This window comes from Loxodonta africana, chromosome 14 (assembly GCF_030014295.1).
Source record: "Loxodonta africana isolate mLoxAfr1 chromosome 14, mLoxAfr1.hap2, whole genome shotgun sequence".
NCBI lineage: Eukaryota > Metazoa > Chordata > Mammalia > Proboscidea > Elephantidae > Loxodonta > Loxodonta africana.
The window spans coordinates 45,411,332-45,437,603 of NC_087355.1; the positions used below are offsets into that span (position 1 = coordinate 45,411,332).

The 26,272-nt window shown below is 39.4% G+C and overlaps 2 protein-coding genes across 8 annotated transcripts in view; both read left to right on the forward strand.

Annotated features, from left to right (window-relative positions):
- Nucleotides 1-11,954, forward strand: part of ESRP1 (epithelial splicing regulatory protein 1) — a 58,775-nt gene extending 46,821 nt beyond the window's left edge. The window contains exons 14-16 of the mRNA XM_010588407.3: nt 323-473; nt 3,934-4,043; nt 11,730-11,954. Coding sequence (XP_010586709.1) covers nt 323-473; nt 3,934-4,008 — 226 coding nt within the window. The 3' untranslated portion in view covers nt 4,009-4,043; nt 11,730-11,954. The remainder of the gene's footprint in view (nt 1-322; nt 474-3,933; nt 4,044-11,729) is intronic.
- Nucleotides 11,955-22,036: 10,082 nt separating this feature from the next.
- Nucleotides 22,037-26,272, forward strand: part of DPY19L4 (dpy-19 like 4) — a 60,331-nt gene continuing 56,095 nt past the window's right edge. For 2 of the 7 annotated variants that reach the window (XM_064267912.1, XM_064267910.1), the window contains exon 1: nt 22,647-26,140. In XM_064267912.1, coding sequence (XP_064123982.1) covers nt 25,969-26,140 — 172 coding nt within the window. In that variant the 5' untranslated portion in view covers nt 22,647-25,968. The other 5 variants (XM_064267907.1, XM_064267908.1, XM_064267909.1 and 2 more) reach the window with 5 other exon arrangements.

Here is a 26,272-nt window from a genome sequence, read left to right on the forward strand (position 1 = left end):
GGTGCTTTGTGGTTGAGTGACTGTGAAGCCTTAATTCTCTCCTTCCTCTTTTCTTTTCAAATCTCAAAGATTGCTGGGTCTTTGAGAAAGCCTTGCACTTAACTCTGCATTAACCTCTCTAATTTCCAACTTTGGCTTTTGTGGAAATGTGGGACAGAACCACTATGGTGACCTTACCTGTCTTGGGTAAGATGGTAACTAGCTCTGGGAAGTATGAAAAAGATCACCTTGAAAGTCTGTTTTCCTTAAGTAACTTATGTTTTTAGAGTAAATATTCAACATTGTCATTCCTATTGGTTCACTGTGCTTTCTCTCCCTTTAGCCCCCCAGGTTCGCCTAATAGTCTTGGCTACTTCCCTACAGCTGCTAATCTTAGCGGTGTCCCTCCACAGCCTGGCACGGTGGTCAGAATGCAGGGCCTGGCCTACAATACTGGAGTTAAGGAAATTCTTAACTTCTTCCAAGGTTACCAGGTCAGTAGCTTGAAGAAGAAAAAAATCCTCAGTGCCCTTATTACTTAAGTTGATTTGTCTGAAGAATGTAGCCAGGAAAGAAACAGATTCTTTGAAAGTCACATGTATATATATGCTGATGGATTTGCTTATGAAGGCCAAAAGATCTGGAGGCAAACCCAGGGGACACTAGTTGTGTGAGTGCTAATTTCTAACTCACCTCCTCACAAGGTGAGGGCTTGCTTGTGCTGTCTTTAATTCTCGCAACTCTGATCTGTTAGCGCTTTATTTTGAAAAGGGAGGTAGTTTGTAAAAGCTCTTTACAAATAGGATTGGCTGAAAAGGAATTTTCCTCAAAGTCTGTATCATAATCTTTCCCTGAAAAATACTTAAACACTTGAGGTGAATATTTACAAAGTGGTTAGAGGCCTCTGCCTACCTGTGGGGCTCTCTGCCTAACCCATAGGGGACTCAATAAATCTTTAGATAGAAACACTTTAAAATGAGCTTCAGGATATCTGGTGAGAAATTACCTACTCTTAATTCTAGTGAATCAAACATTGTGCTTGGCAATTTTTTCTACCACTGCCTGTGTCTGTCAGCTGTTTTCTGTCTTAAGCTGAAAAGTGAGAAGTTTCTTGGGAAGACCTCTTTGTCAGCGAGCAAAATCTCTTGCCGTCTCATACAAGCAGATACTTTTCCTTCTTCGAATCACATAATTACCTACAGCTCGAACTCCTTTTCTTCAGTGTCTCAAAATAAGTAACTTGCAGTCTTTTTATTTTACTAAAACCCAAAATTGTCCTCTTTCCTCCTGGAACTGAACTTTGAGTCTTTCGAGTTGAGAAGCTGTTACAGGCCTAACAGTCAAAAATTAAAATAGCCTTTGTGCATTTATAGGAGCCCTGGTGGCACAGTGGTAAAGAGCTCAGGCTGCTTACCAAAAGATCGACAGTTCGAATCCACCATCCACTCCTTGGTAACCCTATAGGGCAGTTCTACCCTGTCCTGGAGGTTCGCTGTGAATTGGAATCAACTCGACAGCAGTGGGTTAGGTTTTTGTCTGTCCGTGAGGCAGTTTCACTATTGGAGTGGGTTTACAAGCTTGGTATACATGAATCGTGGAGGATTGTGACTTAAGCTAAGGTTACCTCAGTGGTGATGTTATGTGCCCCAAACCTACCAATTGCCATCCTTGTCTTAACGTAAGACATCCCTTAACATAAAAGAGATGGATATTTTCTGACAAATAGACAATCTCTGATCGATAGTAATACTGCTTGGCTTAGCACGCTCTTACTGGAAGTAAGATTTTTCAGAGGTCAGTATATTCTTGGCTCTTCTCTAACAATTATGCTGCCTATCAGAAGCCTTTCAGGGGGTAAAATGTTACTTTCCAAACTTAATGTCTGAATCATTAGATCGTCGTTTAGAAAGAAGTAGAGACTTCAGCTGAAAGCTATTATTATAAAGGCTGTTTAATCTCATGGAGAAAACAGTTTTGATTATTGTATTTTATTTTTCCTTCAAAGGAAGTGTCAGATTTAGTAGTTAGCTTAATTCATTTTAATTTGTTTCGACCAACCACTATTCAACTTGTAAGTTCACACTGAATAGAATTAAGCGGTTTTACCCATACATTGGTAATGGGATTGAACAAAATTGGTCCTATTATTGAAGGATGTTATGGCTGTGTTTTGTGGGTATTTACCAAAAGCAAGTAATAGGAATTATTTCTAGATTTATAACTAAAAGATTGACATGCTTTAAAACTGAGATAAAAATAACATCAGTTTATAGCCATTTATCTTTTTAGCAACTTGTGGAGAATCATTCAAAGTTGAAAATAGAGTTACCTAGTAAAACTACAAGCATATAGATAAAAAAAAAAATTATTACCTCCCAAGGCATTTATTTGGCTTTTATTTCCGAAGTGCTTGGAATTTATTCTCCGAATCAGCAAGTTAAGATTATCTAGGAACCTCAATTATTTATAAATATTCAGTATACCAAATGGTTTTAATATCTTCCTTCAATAATTTAAGCAGTAAGGTAGTTGAAAATCATGCATTCAAAATCTTTTATATCTAACCTAGTTTCATATCACTCTTACATTAAGGCTTGCCTTCTTGTTATCTATTGTTTCCTGTTTTGGTCATCTAGGTGATAGCCACTTGGTATAGGGCTTGAAATTCTTTAGATGTGGCTTCGTTTGTCACAAGACAGTAAAATCCGTGGGTGCTTTTTTTTTTTTTTTTTAAGTGTGTCTACAGTATTTATCATTGTTGCTAATCTAATGGAAGGTATGACTTTGATTTCTGGAATGTTCTAATATTTTATTATAAATTATCATGTTAGTCATATTCAATTAAGAAATACTCAGGCAATAGTGGTTGAGTGAATGAAATCTCTTGACTGCCTAATTTTCAAAACCACAATGTCTTTTTTTTTATAATCTTGATGTAATAATGGCATATGTCCTTTAATAAATATGCTATATTTAAATATAATTTGGGGGTGTATGTGCCCTCTGCCCTTAGCAAAATTCCTTCAATAAAAGTATTCCAACTTTGTATTTTTTCATACTTAATTTTCTGGGTAAAGCCAAAAAGAGCAAGGCGTTATAAAAAGAGGAAAATTCTGATGGTTAAAGCAAGATGGTATCAAATCTGCAATCTTGTAAAGTAAAAGTATCCAAGTTATCCCCATTTTTATAAATGAGATAATAGAATAAGGACTGAATTTATGAAGACAGACTACATGAAAATACCTGGTGTGAGCGCATCATTCTAGACGCTAAGATAAACTATACATATGTTTTAGTTGATTGGCATTTGGGTTTTCAGATATCTTTATATAATTGCTTTTACTTTTTCATTGGCTCTTTGCCTTACCTTTCACTTTCACTGACAGTGGCCTCACATTTTCAATAAGCACTAGTTTTTGTTTCTCCTCAAAGTACTAACTTTAATCATTGCTTCTTTGGGCTTCTTACTGGTAAGATTTTTACTCACTTCCCTATTTAGATCATTAGATTGCTATTACAAATATAATACTATTCAAAATTCCTTGTTTGGATATCCTCAGGTAATGAGCTTATCTTAAAATACCTTGCAAATAGTTGGTGCTCACATGATTTATATCCAGTTATATCTATGGTATCCTGCAAACTGTACTATTAGCAAGATCTGAAGTGTTTGGACTCTTAAGGTATTGTGATATGATGTCTGTTTTTACCCACATGTTCAATCTGACTCCCATCCTCAGAGGGATTTCAGTGGTATTTAGACGTTAAGTATGGCATGCTAAGGGAAGTCTTGGGGTTAGCAGTTATGACCGTGGCTCATACCAGTGTTTACTTGTTTTCTATGGTCCAAATGTCTTTTAATATTATTGGTAGATCTATTCAGTTGAAATACTAACCATCCATAGTGACAGCTTGTCCATCTTTTGATCCTGTTCATTTTAACTTGCATTTTAGTATGCAACCGAGGATGGACTTGTACACACAAGTGACCAGGCCAGGACTCTACCCAAAGAATGGGTTTGTATTTAAGGGTCCCAGCAGTTAGACCATCCTCAGAAAAGAAGGTAAGGCTATATACGTAAACAGTTAAATTAAAAAGGCCAAAGCAAATAGGGGTCAAGAATCTGAACATGTCTTAGATTCCATGTTTTCTTAAGTGTGATGTAACAGTGTCAGAAATCCTAGAAGGAATGGAGACTGAAATGAAGGTAGTCATCTAAGTAGATAGTATCCAATCAATGTTTAGGGATGACAGTTTTGTGTTATTTTGAGGTAAGGGGAAACTTTTCCATTTGAAAATCATTTGCTCTGTTTCACATGGGCATACAGACTTGGGTATACTTTTAAATGTCCTTCATCCCAAAGCTATTGTAAGGTTTTTGTCGCGTGTCTTTTTTGTCTTCTAAAACTAAATCTAGAGGGAAGTTATCTTGATAATGGTTCTTTGAAAATTAGGTACTTCGTTTTCTATTAATCCACAACCATTTCTGAAAGGATATTGGCATTCTGTGTGAAGCTCCTCAAGAGACAGAGTTGAAGCGAAATGTTCAGGAATTGATGTGGCTTATATCTTCATTTTTTATTTGGGGTTTGCTGGCCTGTAATTTTCAAACTTTGTTTACATTTTGATGGTTAAGGACCCTGTGGGATTCAACCATATGTATCCTAAATTGGGAATGGGGTTGTCAAAACTCTGTCATCCTTGAGAAATGAGAATTGGCTTCTGAGCCCCTCATCCTGAATGTGAAAACCGCAGTTCTGGGTTAGAACAATCTCCCTGGAGATGGAACTGATGATTCTCTTCCATTTTCAGTGAGGTTTCAGGATGTTTGATGCTCCAGTGAGCATGAATCCCAAAATTTTGCAAAGGGGATAAGGTGTTCTGTAGCCTGTTTCATAGCAGTGAAAGCACATTTTCTAGCCTGCTGATACCTTTTTGGTCTGTATTTTGTCTTTCCAAACTTTCATCATTCAGTCCCCTTCCTTCTGTCTATGAATTTAATAAGCACACCAATTATGTTTTAAAATGAGTTCCTTGAATAGGACATAACCAGAAATACAGATCCCTTTGATATCACACTAGAAATGTCTTAAATAGACCGTTAGCCATTTGAACCTATGTTTATGTAATGGGTTGTGTTAGAATGACCAGACTTTATCAGGTGCCTTGTTAAAATCTGGAGCCCTAAAATCTGGTGACATAGTGGTTAAGAGCTCGGGTGCCAACCAAGAGGCTGGCAGTTCCAATCCACCAGCTGCTCCTTGAAAACCCTATGGGGCAGTTCTACTCTGGCTTGTAGGGTTGCTATGAGTCAGAATCGACTCGATGGCAATGGGTTTTTTTGTTTGTTAAAATCTAGATAATGTCTGCATTTTCTTATTCTAATAAAGTCAGATTAATTTGTCTTTGTATTAAGAATTTTAAAAAATTGGCACAGAGCACTGTGTGAAATATTTGGCATAAATTATAATATCATTTAATCATCTTAACAATCCTGGGGGTAAAGATCATAACAGCACTGTGTGCTCATTGTGAAGAATCCGGACTATATAATGAGGTACAAAGATATAATAATCCCACCATCCAGTAATAACCACTATGAATATTTCCTTCATGTTTCTTTTCTGTACGCTTTTGAGTTGTTTTGGACTTTCTTTCCCCTTAACCTTTTATTTTGATGTATATAAAATCTTCCCATGTCATAATATGATCAAATATTTTTATTGATCTTATAAAATACTGTCAAACAGTTGTGCCATTGATTTTAACTCCAAATGTTCAAAATTCAAATCGTATAGGAAATTCTAAAATGAAAAGTATGTTTTCCTCTGTTTACCCTTTCTGCTTCTAGTACCATTTTTCAAAGGTAAGTGTTTTAACCATTTTTATCTTGTTCTTCTGGTTGTTCCCATCGTTTTTCTAAATGACGTATTTGTTGACTTATCAGCCTTAACTCATATTTGACTCACCTCATTAAAGACGAATAATTGTGTACAGGCAGTCCCTGGGTTAGGAATGTCCAATATCCACCTTATGTACAACCCATAGTTAGGAACCAACCCCCGGAAAGCCTATTACACAGGATGGTTCATAATAACAAATGTGCACTACTTTGTGATGTGCATCAAAGCATTATTGTTATTATTACTGTATTATTATATTAAAAATGTTTTAGTGTATCTGGAAGTGTTTCTTTAATTTTTTTTATGCAAAGAAAGGTACCAACCAAAAAACTAAACCCGTTGCTATAGAGTCGATTCTGATTATATACTGTATGATAAGACAAACATTTGACTGACATTAGATACGAACCATACCTAACAGTTATGACTTACGTAAAAATCTGACTTAAAGACAGACTTAGGACCAGAACTTGTTCATCATCGGGGGACTGCCTGTACTTTGAACGCCACCTATCTCCATTTCCCCTCATAAATGCCTGATTTTTATAAACTGTTATGATCTTGTTGAGTTTATAACATTTGTATTTTGTTCTGGAATTATTATCTTCTGTGCCTTATCTAAAAATTGATGCTAAAAATTTAACTTCTGAAAAAATCAGCCACTGAAAACTCTACGAAGCGCAGTTCTACTCTGACATAGAGTCCTCATGGTTGGAATTGACTCAAGGCCGCTGTACTGGAAAACATTAAGAACAGAGTAGTGTGTTGGACCTCTAGAGATGGAAGAGGAAATTGATCTCATCACCCACCCACCCCCAGTTGCCAAGAGCCATGCATTAATTTCTTCTTAGTGTTAATGGCATCTTCTAGATCAAACCCAATTATACATTCTTGTTTTGTCCTTCTTTTTAGCTTTGTTGGTTAGTTATGTTAATTTTTTTCTTTTTATGTAGGATGAGTAGTAGGTAAATATCGAATCCTCGCATGTCCAAAAATGCATTTCATCCCCTTTTTTTTCCCCCCAGTTCTGAGTTTTGATTCTTACCTGGTCAAGTCTACTTATATTTTTACTTTGTGAGTTTTTCCCCCCATTACTTTTTGTCTTTGTTAAGAACATGGGTGTTATTGATCCCTTCTTCCTGTAATTTGTCTTTTCTAGGAATCATCTAATCTATTAAAAAAATTTACTTAACGATAATCAGTTTGATTGCTAAAAGTGACATCAGATTCACACCTATAATTGTTAAGAGTATATATATATTTTTGAAAAGTGGAACACTGAGTGTTTTTGATGACTTTCAGATGACTCTTTAATGATCCTTTACAATGATTTATGGACCACTTTGAATCTTTAAGGGTTTTGTTTTAACCTTGCAACATGATTTAATTTGTACAGTGGATGTCTGTACGCAGAAAATTGTTTTTTTCTTATTTAAACTTCCCAGGTAATGATGGTGGGGAATTAAAAGGGAGTGATATTTTAAATGCACAAATACTTTTTAAACCTCTGGAAACACCACAGAGAAAGCAAAGTTGTGAAATACGGCAGGAGCTGTAAGGAGGTACAGGCAGGAGCAGAGTGATGTGTTTTGGGTTTTTTGTGCCCCCTCCCCCAACACCTTCCTAGTTTGCATTCACTAAAACATCAAACTCAGGTGGCTCTGCAGTGTATTCCTCAGGCAGCTGGTGACATCCTAACCCCCAGGTGGCTGATTTCAAAGATCTCTATTCTTTTTCTTCCCTTCCCTCCTCCTTTCTTCTTCTCTACCCTCTACTTCATCCTTCCCTTCCTCCCTTTTCTTCCTTCTGCCTTTTTCTCTCGGTCTCCCTTACACCTTCCTGTCTATCTTCCTCTTTTCTTCCCCTTCTTCCTCTTTCCTCCCCCTTCTTCCTCTTTAGCTTCCTTTTCCTTCTCTCTCCTCTTCTTTACTGCTCATAAAAAAAATATCAAATTCATCATCACCAGTCATCTTTTATACCAACAGAGTGGCTTATGTTCTTAAAAGCACTGTTACACCCACAGTCTGAGTTGAGTCTTTACAGCAGCCCTGTGAGGTGTCGGGGCAGGTTAACGACTTCATTTGATAGCTGAGGAAGTGAAACCCAAGGAGGTTAGGTAACTTCCACAAAGTCATACAGTTACTGATCAAGCCTACAAAAAGACCCAGGACCTCCTGCAATTAATGATAAAAAGACAATTGTATAAAAGTGGGTGGAACAGTTGAACAGGTATTCACAAAAGAGGAAATCCAATTGGCAAACGGTAGTTTTCTTATTAGTAGTCAGGGAAATATAAATAAAAACTACCATGAAGTACTATTACATACCAACCAGAAAGGCACAAATTAAAAAATGTGACAGTGTCAGTGACTTATTAGAATATAAAGCAACAGGAAATCTTATACACAACTAAGGATAGTGTAAGTCAATACAACTTTTTTAAATAATTTGGAATTATCTATTAAAATTGAACACATGCATATGCTGCGATGCAGGAATTTAATTCCTAGATACACTCCCTACAGAAGCTCATTAACAAGAGTATGCATAGTGTTACTGCTTGTAATTTTTTTAATGGAAAAGATATCAAGCAATAGTTGAATGACAGTAATTAGATGGATAAATATGAGACATTTTCACAATGGAATATTATGTAGCAGTTCAAATGAGTGAATTACATCTACTCACAACATCGATGAATTTTTCAAATATGAGTGAAAGAAGTAATAATGCCTACTGTATGATTCTATTTACATAAAGTTAAAAATAGGCAAATTTATTTTCATTCTGTAGAGATGTATGTATGGATAATAAAACTATGGGGCAGGGGGGAAGACCCAAGACTTCTGGCTTCAGTCTTGGCCACCTTGCTCATGGACCCAATAAGAACATGACGGAGCAGGCGCTCAGAAAACATTTGTTGAATGAAAAAGGTGATCTCACTGCTGGTAAAAGAATCAGCTGATGTAGGCAGAGTCCATGACAAGGTGTGGTAAGAACAATCACACTGTTCTGTCTTCTTGTAGGCTTGATCCCATCAGCCCAAATGATACTGACTATCCATAAGAAACCACTGTATAATGCCTCTTTTTTGTCATGAAAGACCCCAAGGACATCTGACAAGTCCTTGAGATGTCCCAAAGCATCCTCATAATCTCTGGTTTTATAATTTCTTATTTTGGTTCAATTCAGTGGCTAGTACTTTAATTTCTGACCAAAAAAAATTATTTTAATAGGTATCTTTTGGACAAGAAGTAAATAGCTCTCAAAATTAAGCTTTTCCTTTCTCTCTCTCATTCCCTCTCTTCCCTTCTAACTAGTATTTATAATGGTAGGTAAAAATAGCAAAAGATTCTATTGATTTAAATGAGGAAAAGATTATCAAACTTGCTTTGATTAAACAAATAAATTGCAAATTTCATTTTATCTGTTATATATAAGAGAAAAGAAGCTGTTTCTTCTCTGACTAAGCCTTTTCAGAAAAGTGATGTTGAAATTATTATCAGACAATAAAATATTAAGACACTAATCAGAATTGCAGGCTTTTTAAGGGGCTAAAGGTTTCATTTGCAGGGCAGAATACTAGTTGGTGAAATCCAGATATTTTAAAAGATATCCTTTGTAATATAACATTTTTAGTGACAGTTTTGAAGCCCTGGCAGCACAGTGGTTAAGAGCTTGGCTGCTAACCAAAAGATAGGCAGTTTGAATCCACCAGCCAGCCGCACCTTGAAAACCGAGTGGAGCAGTTCTGCTCTGTCCCGTAGGGTCACTATGAGTGGGGATCAACTCAACGGCAATGGGCTTAGTGACAGTTTTAATGCAAAATAAGACATCTTACTGGAAAGGAATGTCGGACAGATAACTTTTGTGAATGTTTGCAATTCTTAACTTTCAAAAGTGTCTGCGCATACTAGTTTTCTGCAGCTAAAGGGGAGAAGAAACATTTTCCCCTTCTGAGATTTTTTAGCTAGCAGCAAAGAGCCTGCAGTTTCCGTGTTACACCCTAAAATTCCATGGGATAAAGAGAAAGCAAAACTGAAAAGGTTAATCTTAATCTCTTCTGGCCTCTTCCACATTTTAAAAGAATATGAAGGGTATGATTTTTAGCATCTCCAATGGTGATGCTTCCTAGGAGAATAATAATGGACTGGGAATATGGCAAGTGGAATTCATGGACTCTGATAACCGACAGACCCAGGGCTTTCTGGCTTGGCTGGACCCAAGGGCTCAATCAGTGTGTTGGCTTCACTCTCAGCCAACCTCTCTCCATAAACTACTATAATCTAGGAGCATGAGAACGTGTCTAGATTCCTTAGGAATAAGAACCAGGATCAGCATAAAGCTGATTCATATGTGGTAGAGATCAGAGATACCTCCACTCGCCAACCACTTTACCAATTTTGACACCAGCCATCCTCCCCACGGCAGTCTTTACTTCTGTACTGGGTTTGGTAGTTTGTTTTAATGGTCACACAGACCGTACTTACAGTTAAGGGGTTTACTAAAGAAGTAACAGGCTGCAACTCTGGGTCAGGATCAGGAAGCATGTAGGCAAAATCCAGAAGTCTCCCCCGAAGTGGAGAGCATGTCCCTCCCATCTTCAGTACAGGACTGCTCTCTCAGCTTCTCTTGGCCATGCAGGCCTCCTTGCCGTAGGCCTCTCCACTGCTAACCAATGCAGCTCTTGCCGTAGGCCTCTCCACTGCTAACCGATGCAGCTCATAACCAGGGTAGCAGCTTTTCCAGCTCTTTAGCTGCATTCTTAGCGGCAGGTTTCTGCCATCACATCCCATTGGCTCTGCCGCAGGGCCCTTTCCAGGCCATTCACTGTCTTCAGTGTTAACAGCCCTGAACTCATATTACAGCTCTGTTTAGGAGGTTCCTCACTTCTGTTCTCTCCTGTTTTTCATTTATGTATGGGAAGTATGCATGATGTCTATTTAAAGGTTTTATTTTAAAGTTTTTGCGTTGTGTCTAAGTCAAAGAGCATGGTGGAACCAACCTGCCATAGTTCAAATCCTGATCTACCAATTACTTGCTTTAAAAAAAAAAAAAAATCAAATCATGCTGTGCCTCAGTTTCCCCATCTGTAAAATGGGGATAACATGGTGATCTAAATAGGGTGGTTGTGAGTATGAAAAATTAATACACATAATGTGCTTAGAACCAGTCACTGGCATGTAGAGCTCAAATGTTAGTGTTTCATGCCTCAGTGCTTCTTATTGATTTGAATGTGGGGTTTTTTGTTTTTTTTTTAAAGGGTGGGAAAAATTATTATTTGATGTTCCTACTAGAATTTAATTTTAAAATGTTGTCTTAATGGTCTTATTTACTTTAATAATGGTACTAAACTTTTACTATCAGAAGATGCGGAGTCAGAAGCTGGCCGAATGGACACAAAAAGAGACAGTGGAGGGGGAAAGGAGTGTGCTGTCTCATTAGGGGGAGAGCAGTTAGGAGTATATAGCAAGGCGTATATCAATTTTTGTATGAGGGACTGACTGGATTTGTAAACTTTGACTTAGAGCACAATAAACAAACAAAAAAAAAGAATGCTGTGATAATTTGGGAACGCAGACTAAGGAATGAATGAAGTCTGTCCACAAAGGAGCTGAGTCAGTTGGGGAGGTAAAAACATACATGTTATTACGTACACAAGAATACAAAGGGTAGGGAGTTGTGGAAAATGCCAACACTGATTTTCCAAGAATTTGTTGTGTAAATGCCAACTTGGTGTGTGTGAAATAAAAATTCTTACTACCTTTTTTTTTTTTTTAAGTCCTATTGGAATTCTGAACCATTTTTGTGGCTGCTAAGACTTCCTTTTGTTCAATTTTTTTCAGTGTTTGAAAGAGGTATGGTGATCCTGATACCATCAAGACACAAGAAAACTTCTAGTAACTTCAGGGGAAGTTTGTCTACACTCGGGCTGCAGTATTTTCAGCAAAAATGATTGGACAAGGGGGCATGTGCCCTATCTTTTGGTGGAGTGAAAAATTTGAGCCAATAAAGCCAAATCCTTTTAGGAAGCAGCATACCTGGCTCTTTGCTGATGGCAAATAGGCATTTAAAATGTGAATTTGAAATCCGATGGCTCCATTACTTCCAGCTAAAGTGTCGTCATCGGCGTTTCCTAAGTTTTAGATATTTGGGAAAAAACCTCCACTAGAGCCTACCATCTCCATCATGAATTCTGTCATGGAAGCTTTATTTTTGTGTATTCTCGCTCTTTTCTTTCCATCACCTTGTCTTCTGCACAATCATGCCCCCTTCATAAATCACAAATTTATGAAAGATAAAACTTTAATATTCTGTCTGATGGCCATCATGATGTCTTACAGTTAAAAACCAATTAAAACCATTTTAAAACACCATAGGTTAAGTTAGAAAAAAATGGTGTACCCTACACAAAGCATACATAGTTAAAAAGCTGGATTCATTTTTCAGCAGCTACCAGTTGTAAGAATGACCTAGGGGCCAAAATACAAAACCAAAAATGAAGCAGCTACATGTAGTTAGTAATTTCTAACTGTAACTGAATATTGTGGCTTCATATGTATTATTTTATATTGTACTTTTTTTTTTTTTTCATTATTGATGGTTTGGACTTTAATAAGAGAAATTCCATAGTTTTTAACGTCACAGAAATGAGACTCTTCTAGAAGGTGACATAGTGACTGAAGTGAATACTTGTATATATCAAGATAGCCTGAAACCTTTTTCTCTATTGCCTTAAATGTCAAATAATTAAAACTTAAAAGCATACTATTATAGTCAGCATGCCATACTGAGCGGTAAACACTGATACGGTCTGTGAGCAGCTACTGATGCTGTCAGTGTTGAGCACTGTGTGTTTAGCTGTGTTTATGCTACAAAAGTGCAATATTAGACACCAGCTAGCTAGTACTGCTGCCTCATGTAACTCCAAAGGGTAAAACAGGATTTGGTTAACTAAGTCCACATATTTCTTTAAGTTACTCCATTGTCCTTTGCTTGGATGCAATGCCATGCAGATTTATATGGCTGCTATTTTTAGTTTGCATTACTTTGATTGACACCCTGAATGGAGAGCCAAACATTTCCCTCTTCAGCTGACCAGCAATGGCCCTTTAACTTCAGTAGGGAAAAACAAAAAAATTAAAATTAAAAAAAAATTTTTTTTGTGTGTGAAAACCGGCACTTAAGATCAGAAAGAAATTCTTTGTACTTGATGCCTCAAATTGCTGTCTGCCCAAAGCTTTGATAGACAGTAATACTACTATACTACTGAGTTTTTGTAGAATTCTTAAATTTGATAATAAAACTTGCCTGTTTAATCTCAATGTCTGTGTTCTTACTTTGTTATTAGAAGGACTATGGTAATGGTGGAAGAGTGTGGATAAGCCATCTTCTCTCGTGGTGTTTTCCCCCTAAGCTTTCCATAAGTATTTGTTAAGGCCATCAAAGATAAAATGCACTCAAGATACTGCTCAATCAACCATCCTTAGAGCATAAGCCATTGAAACTTTGGTTTTGAAAGTCTTGAAAGTGATGATAGTCACAGATATTTGGTCTTTATGTCTTACTACTTGAGCTCTAATTGCTTGACAATTTGAAAACCTGTTAAAGCCACACACAATTAATGAGATCTATGACTTTAATTTCTGAATCCAGCAAGTGCTTTGTTCCTATTACTCTATCTTTGCTGAGGCAAAGTGTTCCCTAATGTTCTCTTTAATCAAAATTTTACCCATTCTTTATGACCCATTTTCCCCACTGTTGTATTATGTTGAAGCAAACTTTTTGGGACAACTTTTAAAATGGAGACCCTGAGGATCCTACAATGGGGCCACTGTAGGAGGTGGTGCTCTTAATGACAGGGAGTAAAAGGGTTACAAATAGGACTGAAGGGCAAAAATGTTCTCTTTCTAAATCTTGTGCAAGATTGAACCTCTCTACAACTGTGCTCTGTAATCCATTCTCTAGTCCATGTGCTAATTAGGAGAAGACATGGACTAGCCTGGGGCTGACCCTCAACTCTGAGGACCTGAAGGCCATCAGGATGAAACTCAGGAGTTAAGAGAGCAGGGTGAGTGCCTTAGGGTGAAAACTTTTTCTACATTTTTGCTGCCTCATTTGTGTTGAGTGAGATCTTAAAGGCCAAGATCCCAAAGTGTGGGCTTAGGGGAAAAAGGCTCAGAAGGAAGCTACTTGCCCCTAACTTTGACCTAACTTAAAAGGCAAATGCCCTTGAGGATTTCATTAATCAAACCAAAACCAAACCAAACCCAGTGCCATCGAGTCGATTCCGACTCATAGCGACCTTATTGGACAGAGTAGAACTGCCCCGTAAAGTTTCCAAGGAGTGCCTGGTGGATCTAAACTGCTGACCTTTTGGTTAGCAGCTGTAGCACTTAAGCACTACGCCACCAGGGTTTCCTATTTCATAAATAGCTCAGCTCAATTCCTTCATTTGGGAGGTGGAGGGATATTTGGAGCAAAACCACCAGCTGGTAATCATTAGCTCGATAGAGTATAGTACACAACAAAACAATCACCGAGAACATGTATGCCCAACGTGAATGACCGTTGTTTAAATGAATCATCACAACAGTCCATTAAGGTAGGTACTAGTATTATTTTCTACATTAGGAAATTGAAGCTTAGGTTAAATAAAACCTGCTGAAGGTTTCACAAAAAGTGAAACAAGGGATCTGAGAGATAAAAGACTTGGAGACAGGTTGATGTGATTACTACTCTCAGTTGTTCATTTATCGCTCTGGCTCTTCCCAGCATTATACAACTATATCTTATTGTTTAGTGTCACGGAATAGGGCTTCATAGTGTTCCTTGGGTCTGCCTTTTTACCTTACTGTCAGCTTGCCATTAACTCAGCAGCTGCTTTATGTTGTTGCTGAATGTTAGTCATATGGGTAACAAAATGAAAGTGAATGTGTTGGTCAAGTGGGTAACAAATCTGCTTAAGTTTTAATGTTTTATACCTGGATCCCTATGATACTTACTAGAAACTTCTTTTTAATGTAAGATACTCAGTTTCTTCTGGTTGTCAGCCTCCTTTGTGATTAAATCTTCCCTACCTAATAAGAAAAAAAAAAAAAGATTTCTTTTTCTTTTTTTTTTTACCTAATTGGCATTTTTCTTGGTTCCATCCTCAGCACTCTTTGGGCAAACTCATTCACTTTCACACTCCACACTGGAGCTAGACGCCTATATCCAACAATTTAATAGACATTTCCATTTGTCTCCCAGGCATTTTAAACTCTACCTGTTTAAAATAGAACTTATCTTTCTGCTTCCAAAAGTCTGCTGCTTCTTGGTTTCTCTTCAGTTCCCAGTACTAAGCACAACCAGATGTTAAAGTTAGGGAAGTCACCTTAACTTCCTCTCCCTCGCCATCCTACCTACCAGTATGTCTCACCTGTTTATTACCTCAATACTGGAGCCCTGGTAGCATAGTGGTTAAGCGATTGGCTGCTAACGAAAAGGTCGGCAGTTTGAATTTACCAGGTGCTCCTTGGAAACTATGGAACAGTTCTACTCTCATAGGGTTGCTATGTGTTTGAATTGACTTAACGGCAATGGGTTTGTTATTTTTTTTCCTTTTTTGGTTTTGTTGGAAGAATGAATTTTTGCTAAAAACAATCTTTTAAAAACAAATCTGATTATGCATTCTTAAAACCTTTCAATGGCTTCCCATTGGCTATAGGATAAAACATATATATGTATGCTCTGCATGATATCCCATGAGTTGACTCCTGCCTACCTCTTTGGTGTACCTTTTCTGGTTCTTTTCAGGAGCACTGTGCTTTAGTCTGTTTCCTCTGCCTAAAACAACTTTTTTTTTTTTTTTCCTGCTATCTTTCTCTTCACTGACTGACTCACAAATAGTATCTTCCTGAGGAAGGCCTTCTGTGATGTACTTGACTCAGTAAGATCTCCCTATAATCAGCTCCCCCTTATAAATTTAATTGTTGCTAAATAGAAAATATTATTTTTGTTTAGCACCATTTTGTCAATTATTTAATGTTAGTATTAACCAAGTTATTAATGGTATTCTTTTCACATTGAAGTGCAAGTTCAGAGCCACATCTCTGACAGTTTGGTGTGAAATCTACCTGAAGGTGATGATTTGGGGTTGCTTCTGCCATCTACTGGGCATGGAGTGCTAATGCCTTTTCAGGATCTTGTTCTCAGCCAAAGATTGCCTAGTCAGGATTCTAAGAGGACTTTAAAAATGTGTTTCACGCTAAAGAGACAATAGATAAGTGGTAACTTTGGTGAAGGGTAAGACAGTACACAATATTGGGGAAGCCAGCACAACTTGTATAAGGCAAGGTCTTGGAAGCTCCACAGACACATCCAGACTCCCTGAGGGACTGAATTGCTGGGCTGAGGGCTGTGGGGACCATGGTCTCGGGGGACTTCTAGCTCTATTGGCATAACATAGTTTATAAAGAAAATGTTCTACATTCTACTTTGATGAGTAACATCTGGGGTCTTAAAAGCCCGTGAGCGACCATCTAACATACTCCACTGGTCTCACCCATTAGGGAGCAAGGAAGAATGAAGAAAACTAACATCAAGGAAAAGCTTAGTCCAAAGGACTAATGGACCACATCTACCACAGCCTCCACCAGACTGAGTTCAGTACAGCTAGATGGTGCCCGGCTACCAACACTGACTGCTCTGACAGGGATCACAATAGAGGGTCCCGAACAGAGCTGGAGAAAAATGTAGAACACAATTCTAACTCAAAAAAAAAAAGACCAGACTTATACTGGCCTGACAGAGACTGGAGAAACCCTGAGAGTATGACCCCTGGACACCTTTTTAGCTCAGTAATGAAGTCACTCCTGAGGTTCACCCTTCAGCCAAAGATGAAACAGGCCCATAAAACAAAACCAGACTAAAGCTTTGGGCACACCAGCCCAGGCGCAAGGACTAGAAGGCAGGGGGGAAAGCTGGTAATAGGGAACCCAAGGTTGAGAAGGAAGAGTGTTGACATGTCGTGGGGTTGTTAATCAACGTCATAAAACAATATGTGTACTAACTATTTAATGAGAAACTAGCTTGTTCTATAAACCTTTATCTAAAGTACAATAAAAAAATGGTGTTTCAAAATCATGTCATAAACATTCATTAACAGTTTTGTTTTTTACTGTGTTAAAAGAGAACGAATGTCCTGGCCCTTTTCCTGTTACACACAAATTGTTAACTGTGACAAGTCATAATTTTAGGCAGAAACATTTTCCCCCCAAATCATTGTGCTCTTTTGGTTTTAAGATACCTACAATTTGCAAGTGTGATTGGTACTCAACATGCCAGGTGTGGCCCTGCCAGGTAAATGTCTGCTCTGGCTGAATGACTGAGAAGTAGGTCAGCAGCAGTGCCAGCCTGCATGAGGCCCATCCAGGTCTGGCCTTGGCAGGGTAGGAAAACAGCTGAAGCAACTTCATTTGCCAGGGCTTTAGGAATGGCAGATTCTTTCTGAATTAACTGCCTTCCTGCTATCAAAATAAGAAGGAATTTAATCAGTTATTTATATGCACCAAGAAGACCTGAGCATAACCAATGCTAAGTGGCTTCTAATGGGGCAATTTCAATCCATATTAATAGGGTTGGCAAATTTAGCAATAACAAACAAACCATGACAACAAATTAAATGGGAATTTATAAATAAATAATAAATAGCTGTTTTGTGTAAGTATGTCCCAAATTTTGCATGGGACATATTTATAATAAAGTTTACTATATTTTAAGTGGCAACCCTAATATAATTCAATTCCACAAATATTTAGAGGGCCTACTATCCGTAAATTCAAATTTGCCCACCAACTACTAATGCCAAAGATGAAGAAACTGAAGATTTTTACCAACTTCTGCAGTCTGAAATTGATCAAACGTGCAATCAAGATATATTGATAGTTACTGGTGACTGGAATGCAAAAGTTGGAAACGAAGATGAAGAATCGGGCAGGTGGAAAATACAGCCTTGTTGGTAGAAATAACACCAGAGATCGAATGATAGGATTTTGGAAGACCAATGACTTCTTCATTGCAAATACCTTTTTTCAACAACATAAATGGTGACTATACATGGGACCTCACCAGACGGAAAATTGACCACATCTGTGGAAAGAGATGATGGAGAAGCTCAATATTATCAGTCAGAACAAGGCCGGGGGTCGACTGTGGAACAGACCATCAATTGCTCACATACAAGTTGAAGCTGAAGAAAATGAAAGCACATCCACAAGAACCAAAATACAACCTTGTGCATACTCCACCTAAATTTAGAAACGATCTGAAGAACAATTCGATGCATTGAACGCTAATGACCAAAGACCTGAAGAGTTGTGGAATGACATCAAGGATACCATACATGAAGAAAGCAAAAGGCCATTAAAAAGACAGGAAAGAAAGAAAAGATCAAAATGGATGTCAGAAGAGACGCTGAAACTTGCTCTTGCATGTAGAGTAGCTAAAGTGAATGGAGGAAACGATGAAGTAAAAGAGCTGAACAGATTTCAAAGGGTGGCTCAAGAAGGCAAAGTATTATAATGAAATGCACAAAGATCTGGCTGGCGTTAGAAAACCGAACGGAAATTTCTTAAGCTGAAAGAGCTGGAGAAAAAATTCAAGCCTTGAGTTGCAATATTGAAGAATTCTATGGGGAAAATATTGAACAATACCAACAAGCATCAAAAGAAGATGGAAAGAATATACAATCATTGTACCAAAAAAGAAGTAGTTGATGTACAACCATTTCAGGAGGTAGCATATATGATCAAGGACTGATGGTACTGAAGGCAGAAGTTCAAGTTGCACTGAAGGGAATTGCGAAAAACAAGGCTTCAGGAATTGACAAGAGTACCAATTGAGATGTTTCAACAAAAAGATGCAGTGCTGGAGGTGTCAAGAAATTTGGGAGACAGCTTCCTGGCCAACTGACTGGAAGGGATCCATATTTGTGCCCATTCAAAAAAGGGGATCCAACAGTATGTGGATATTATGAAATAATATCATTATTATCACACACAAGTAAAATTATGCTGGAAATCATTCAAAAGTGGTTGCAGCAGAACATCAACAGGGAACCACCAAAAGTTTAAGCCAGATTCAGAAAAGGACGTGTAACAAGGGATATCATTTCTGATGCCAGATGAACCTTGGATGAAAGCAGAAAATACCAGAAAGATGCTTACCTATGTTTTATTGACTATGCACAGGCATTCGACTGTGTGGATCATTAGAAATTATGGATAACATTGCAAAGAATGGGAATTCCAAAATACTCAATTGTGCTCATGCAGAATCTGTACATAGACCAAGAGGCAGTTGTTCAAACAGAACAAGGGGACACTGCATGGCTTAAAGTCAGAAAAGGTGTGCTTCAGGGTTGTATCCTTTCACCATACTTATTCAACCTGTATGCTGAGCACATAATCTGAAAAGCTGGACTATATGAGCAATGTGGCATCAGGATTGGAGGACGGCTCATTAACAACCTTTGATATGCAGATGACACAACCTTGCTTGCTGGAAGTGAAGAGGACTTGAAGCACTTACTGATGAAGATCAAAGACAATAGCCTTCAGTATGGATTGCACCTCAAAATAAAGAAAACAAATTCTCATAACTGAACCAGTAAGCAACATCATGATAAATGGAGGAAATATTGAATTTGTCAAGGATTTCATTTCACTTGGAACAACACTCAATGCCCATGGAAGCAGCATTCAAGAAATCAAACGATGTATTATTGCGTTGGGCAAATCTGCTGCAAAAGACCTCTTTAAAGTCTTAAAAAGCAAAGATGTCCCTTTGAGAACTAAGGTGTGCCCGACCCAAGCCATGGTATTTTCAGTCGGTTAATATGCATTCGAATGCTGGACAAGGAATAAGGAAAACAGAAGAAAAATTAAGGCCTTTGAATTATGTTTTTGGCAAAGAATGTTGAATATACACCATGCCATGTACTGCCAGAAGAACTAACAAATATGTCTTGGAAGAAGTACATCCAGAACGCTCCTTAGAAGCAAGGATGACGATCCTTTGTCTCATGTACTTTGGACATGTTATCAGGAGGGACCAGTCCCTGGAAAAGGACATCATGCTTGGTCAGGTAGAGGGTCAGCAAAAAACAGAAAGACTCTCAAAGAGCTGGATTGATAGTAGCTGCAAAAATGGGCTCAAACATAGCAATGATTGTGAGGATGACACAGGACCAGGCAGTGTTTCATCCTGTTGTTCACAGGGTCGCTATGAGTCGGAACCAAGTCAACAGCACCTAACAACAACAAATCTTGACAGAAGCAGACTGCCGCATCTTTTTCCCAGTAAGTGGCTGGTGGGTTCGAACTACTGATGTTTTGGTTAACGCCAAGGATTTTAACCACTGGGCCGCCAGGAGTGTTAACTATTGTATAAAAAAAAATACCCGTTGCCTTCGAGTCGATTCTGACTCGTAGCGACCTATAGGACAGGGTAGAACTGCCCTGTAGAGTTTCCAAGGAGTGCCTGGTGGATTTGAACTGCTGACCTTTTGGTTAGCAGCCGTAGCACTTAACCACTACACCGCCAGGGTTTCCAACTATTGTATAAAAAAAATTATAGAGCACTCAAATTTACAATTAAGTCCATCAGTTGAAGGACCATCTCTTGAGGTGATCCTGAAGAAACTACAGAAATGGACATCACTTTAAGAGCCTAGACTTGGAAAATCAGCAGCCCTCCGTAGCCACTGTATTAGTCTCCCTTGATGTGTGCCTCTCCCAGTGCAGCTCATCTGGTATCTGCTGCCCATGTCCAGAGGACCTGCCATATCCTATGGTTTCAAGGTCTATGAATTCTGTTCTCTCTTTGCTTTGACCTCAGTCCTTTTATGGTCCACTGGTATCTTGGACTATGTTTATAACTCCTGTGCTGTCCAGCGTTGTTTGAAGGGGAAAGAAAGTACTTACATTTCAGGCTACTACAAATATAAAGGAAACTCTGGTGGCATAGTGGTTAAGTGTTGGCTGCTAACCAAAGGGTCGGCAGTTGGAACCCACCAGGCGCTCCTTGGAAACTCTATGGGGGCAGTTCTACTCAATCCTATAGGATTGCTATGAGTCAGAATTGACTCGACGGCACTGGGTTTGGTTTTAGAGATATAAAAAGAGTTCTTGGAATTGTTTTTGCATGGAATTGAAAACCGATAGCTTCTCTCCAAATAGCCTTGCTTGATAAAGATGGTATTAAGAGATCTACCTGCTAAGAATGGGATATCCACAATTACCCCATGATTTCAGTCCTTCTTGGGCTTTTTCTCCGTCTTTAAAATCCACTTCCTAAGTTTACATCCCTGAAATGGGTGCTGTGTCAGCTCCTAAATTTACTTCTGAGTACTGTTAGGGAAAGGGTCCTGAAGTTTGTGGAACAACGCCATATATAATAAAAGTGACGGCATAAACAGCATGACAATTTTAACCATGTTTCACTGCTATGGAATATCTAAAAGGCAACCCCTTCCCAAACGACCTTAGTATTATTATTTTTTTCATGGTATTATGAAATGTAAATGAATTTGTTTAATCAGTTTTGGTGGCTAAAAATGTTAAGGTCCTAGCATAAGCTCCTTTCCAGCGATGGTCAAGTGACCTACTAAAGCAGATGCGCCAATCCAGAACGTTTTGCAGCGCTCTGAAATCACCCTAAGAACGCAGGCACTGAAGAAATTCAGAGTACTGGGTTCCAGTTCTAGCTCTTACTAACTTTGAGGCTTACACCTCGCCGGACTTCAGTTTCCTCCTTGTAAAATGAGGCGGGGGGTGGGGGCTGGATCTGGAAGGTCTAGCTATGATATTCTCTGATTCCATGAGCCCAATCACCTAAGTCGCGGGCTTTCACCTCTTTGGAAGGAAAGACGGAGACGGAGAGTCGCAGCGGGAGTTGCTTTCCCGGGGAGGAGCTGGCTGAGAGCGACAGGCGTGGGCGGTGCCACAGGCGTTAGGTCTCCTTCCGGTCCGCGCAGGCCCAGGCGCCCCAGCGAAACGCTCCGGCCACTCCCCGCTCCCGGCACTCTGGTTCCCGAGCCGCGCGGCAGGACGCGGTTGGCGGCGACACCGGAGGGGGGCGGGTCAGGAAGTGGGGGCGCGGCGGCCGGGAGCGGGTCTAGGGGGCGGCCGAGGGGTCGGCGATGCGGAGGCAGGGAGGCACCGGGCCGCACGGCAGCTGGAGGGGCGCCCGGGCCTCCGCGGAGACGATGGCGGAGGAAGAAGGTGACGGCGCCGGGGTCCAGCGTGCCGACTGCCGCCCGTGGTCCCGGGGAAGAGGAGCAGGGGCGCGAGGGGCGCGAGGGGCCCGGAGGCCCGGGCTGCGGTCGGCCGGTGGCCGCAGCCGCGCGGGGAGGACGGGAGAGAGCGGGGCGGCGGCAGGTGGATGCGTGCGAGGGGAGAGGTTTGCCGAGAGACTCCGAGGGCGCGGAGTGAGTGGCCCGAAGTTTGTCGGCCGAAGTGGGAAGCAAAGGTGGAACTTCAAGTTGGGATTCCGGTAGCCTGAGAGAAAGCTGTGCTGGAGTGCTTGAGAGGGAGGCTCAGGGGCAGATAATTAATGGGCTGGGGGACCTAGATTGATTCAGAAGCTGCAGGTGAGAGAGCTTATCAAAGGTACCGAGAGCGTGTGCGAAATGTGACAATCGTTGAACCAAATGGCCCTCATTCTAAGTGCGCCCTTTAAAGCTATGTGGAGACTGACAAATCCAAAGTCACAAGGTGAGAGGAAACGCACCCCAAGGGCAGGTGTTTGGAGTAAACGTGGTAAAGTGAATTGGAAGGGGATGAGCGAGCAGAAATCAGAGAAGCTGTAGTTCAGGGTAAGGGAAAAATGGCAAAGCACGGATGGATGTAAGTAGTTAGGGAGGATGAGGATGCTGGGAAGGCTTTTGGGGGTAAAGTGGGTGGATCGAGGAAAGCTTTCCGTGCCCCCTCGTGGCCAATACTAGGGAAATCCATTCAGCAATATTTATTCGTAGAAAAATGATAGTTATGACTCCCGCAAGGATTTACAGCCTAGACAATCTTATGAGACAGTTGTAGAACTTACCAGGTCACTTAGTGACTTACCAGGTCACTATGAGTTGGATCAACTCCACAGCAGACAACAACAGTAGAGTCATTAAAAGGCTAGGCGAAGGGCTTTGAGACGTTTTTGAGCAGAGAAGTGATATATGATTGATACGGTAATAGCTTTACAAAGAGACATCTGGAAGCTTTGTGAAAGAAGGACTGTAGGGAAGAGACACCAGGTCTAGTTAGGAGATTCCACAGCAATACAAGTGAAAGATTATGATGTGCTGATTAAGATAAGGGTAATGGGGCTGATTTGCAATTTATCACAGGGGTGGTGCAGGACTGGGCAGCATTTTCTTGCTTTGTGCATGGGGTTGCCATGAGTTGGGGACTGACTTTACAGCCACTAACAATAACAACAGTGGAAGTAGAAGGGAAGGAGTGGATTCAGGAGTTGGGGAAAACAGAATGCACAGGGATTACCAAATATGCTGTTAATTAGTAAAAAAGGAAGAGGAAGGTGGTGTATGTACTTCTAGCTTATTATTTTTGTATAATGAAAATATATGTTCTGCCTGCTTTTGTTTTTATTTTCATTAAAGAATGGACTGTTTTTAGCTTTATGTAAATTTAAGTACTCAATAAACATGGTTTGTTTGATTAAAAAAATGATAGTTATGAGAGAAAAATGAGTGGGAAGGGAACTAGTGGTATAGCTAGTGATAGTATAGGCAATACTGACGGCATAATAACTTCATAATACTGTTAGTTTCCGGAGCAGGTGTACATGGTAACTGGACTGAGCGTTAGATTTTGCATTCAGGTGGGAAACATGACTTTTTACCTTTTTGAGTGAAGTGGTGGTTATGATAGTAAGTTCATCTAGTTTAGATTTAGGCATCATTGAACCAGGAGCGGAAGGAGGAAGTTTCAAGAATTCAGGAGAAAGTTTTTTTTAAAGTTGAGTGCAAGAATAGTTTACAGCTCTGTGACTTGCTGTGCTGTCTCTGTGTTCACTCTTGTTTCATGTTTGTCTCTCTTGGTTTCAGAATGCTGAAGCTGATCTAAATTTAAGATATTCTAAGAGCAGCTTCACAGTCAAAGCTCTCCGTCCTTGGTAGTAAGGAAGAATATAATTTCATTTGTTTCCTTGATTTTATCTGGGGTTGCAGTGTGTTATTTAAAACATTTCTTGATATTTTTTTCTTTGTCTGACTAATTGCAAATTTATGCGGTTAGCTAGCTAGCTTGTATGTTTCCATGAGCACTTTCATGCGTAAGTTAAAGCATGAAAAAAAAAATGCAGTACTAAAATATTTGTTATACATCCTGCAAAACGAAAAACAGCTTTAAGAAGCTATAGTTACACCTAGTTAGATATGGATGTGGAACCAATTAAAAAAAACTGTGTAAGATCTATTTATGTGTTATAAAATGAAAACTGACTTTTGGTTGTAGAATTATAGGCATTTAAGAGACAATTAAGTACATCTTGTGTGGAACAATTAATGGATTGCAGTTTTATTAAAATATAGTTTCATTCAGCAGATTTTTAAATTCATTAAGTGTTTGGCTGTCTGCTGTGTTAGATGCTGGAATATAATTGTCAACAATGAATAATTCAATTCTTGTTTGTTACAATAATGCAAGTAATGATAGTATTTATAGCAAGTGTGTCTATGTCTATGTGCAGGCATTATTCCAAGTGCTTTACATTTATTAGGCACTCTATATATTATCATGTATTTACTGTATTAAAATTAGACTAAGTAGTCTATATCCCCCCCCCCAAAAAAACCAAACCTGTTGCTGTTGCGTGGATTTTGACTCATAGTGACCCCTGTAGGACAGAGCAGAACTGCCTCATAGGGTTTCTAAGGAGCACCTGGTGGATTCAAACTGCTGACCTTTTGGTTAGCACCCGAGCTTTTAACCACTATGCCACCAGAGTTTCCAAATAGTCTATAGAGTATCACTTAAATTATTTGTGTTTTAAATACTGTATATTTTACTTGTATCTAGGTGTTGCTTTTCATTCACTTGCATCATCTCCATTGTCCCAGTGTTTCTCTAAGTAAATACTCTTTGGGAATTTGATCTTCCAAAAAATGTCTTATTTGTTACGATAGAGGATAAAGATATTCATATTTGTGTTTCCTGAAAGAAGTGTTAGAGCAAAGAGAGAAGTGACAACCTTGAGCAGAACAATAATACCATTTCACTTGGAAATTGCTGTGTATAGTCTGATGACATTTGCAAGCCTATTTGTGGTCCTGTTATTTCATATGAAGATCACTGGACTAGAAACTGAAAATAACAGGTTATTTGTGTGGATATGTTGTCATTGTCATTTAGTTGGACATTTTCTTTGCAAAGGAGTCCCTGGGTGGTATAAATGGTTAAGTGCTCAGCTGCTGACCCAAAGGTTGGTGGTTTGAGCTTACCCAGAGGCACCTCTTTAGAAAGGCCTGGCAATCTACTTCTGAGAAATCAGCCACTGAAACCCTAAGGAGCACGGTTCTGCTGTGACACGTGTAGGTCACCATGAGTTGGAATCAACTGGAGGGCAGCTAGTGTGGTTTGGTTTTTTCCTTTGCAATGCCGAAATCATACGTGATTGAAAAGGAAGTTTGAATTCCATACCAGTGCATTCCTATCAGACCTAATAATCTAGTTTGTCCAGTTGCTTTGGCCTTTGCTGCGTTTTTGCTTAGAGATGCCTGGCTTTGTCTTTCAGTGTTGAAGTTACTAGATCAGTATAAGGGAAGTGAGGTGAAATTTTTCATCCAGTCAGTTTCTTGATGACAGGCAAAAAACTAGTTTTAGGGACGAGGTTGAAGAGATTGGCTAAAACAAATACTGTACTTTTTGCCCTCAACTTTTAATACCGCTAAAATTGACATGTCTAGAAATCAGCGTGTGTGTTTCATATGATAGTGTTTTTTCCTCCTTGAAATACTGCTATTAAAATAGTATCTTAACTGACAGGGAACACAGCAGAGAACCCCTGAGGGAGCAGGAGAGCAGTGGGATGCAGACCCCAAATTCTCATAAAAAGACCAGACTTAATGGTCTGACTGAGACCAGAAGGACCCCGGTGGTCATGGCCCCCAGACCTTCCGTTGGCCCAGGACAGGAACCATTCCCAAAGCCAACTCTTCAGACATGGATTGGACTGGACAATGGGTTGGAGAGGGATGCTGGTGAGGAGTGAGCTTCTTGGATCAGGTGGACACTTGAGACTCTGTTGGCATCTCCTGCCTGGAGGGGAGATGAGAGGGTGGAGGGAGTTAGAAGCTGGAGAAATGGACATGGAAAGAGAGAGTGGAGGGAGG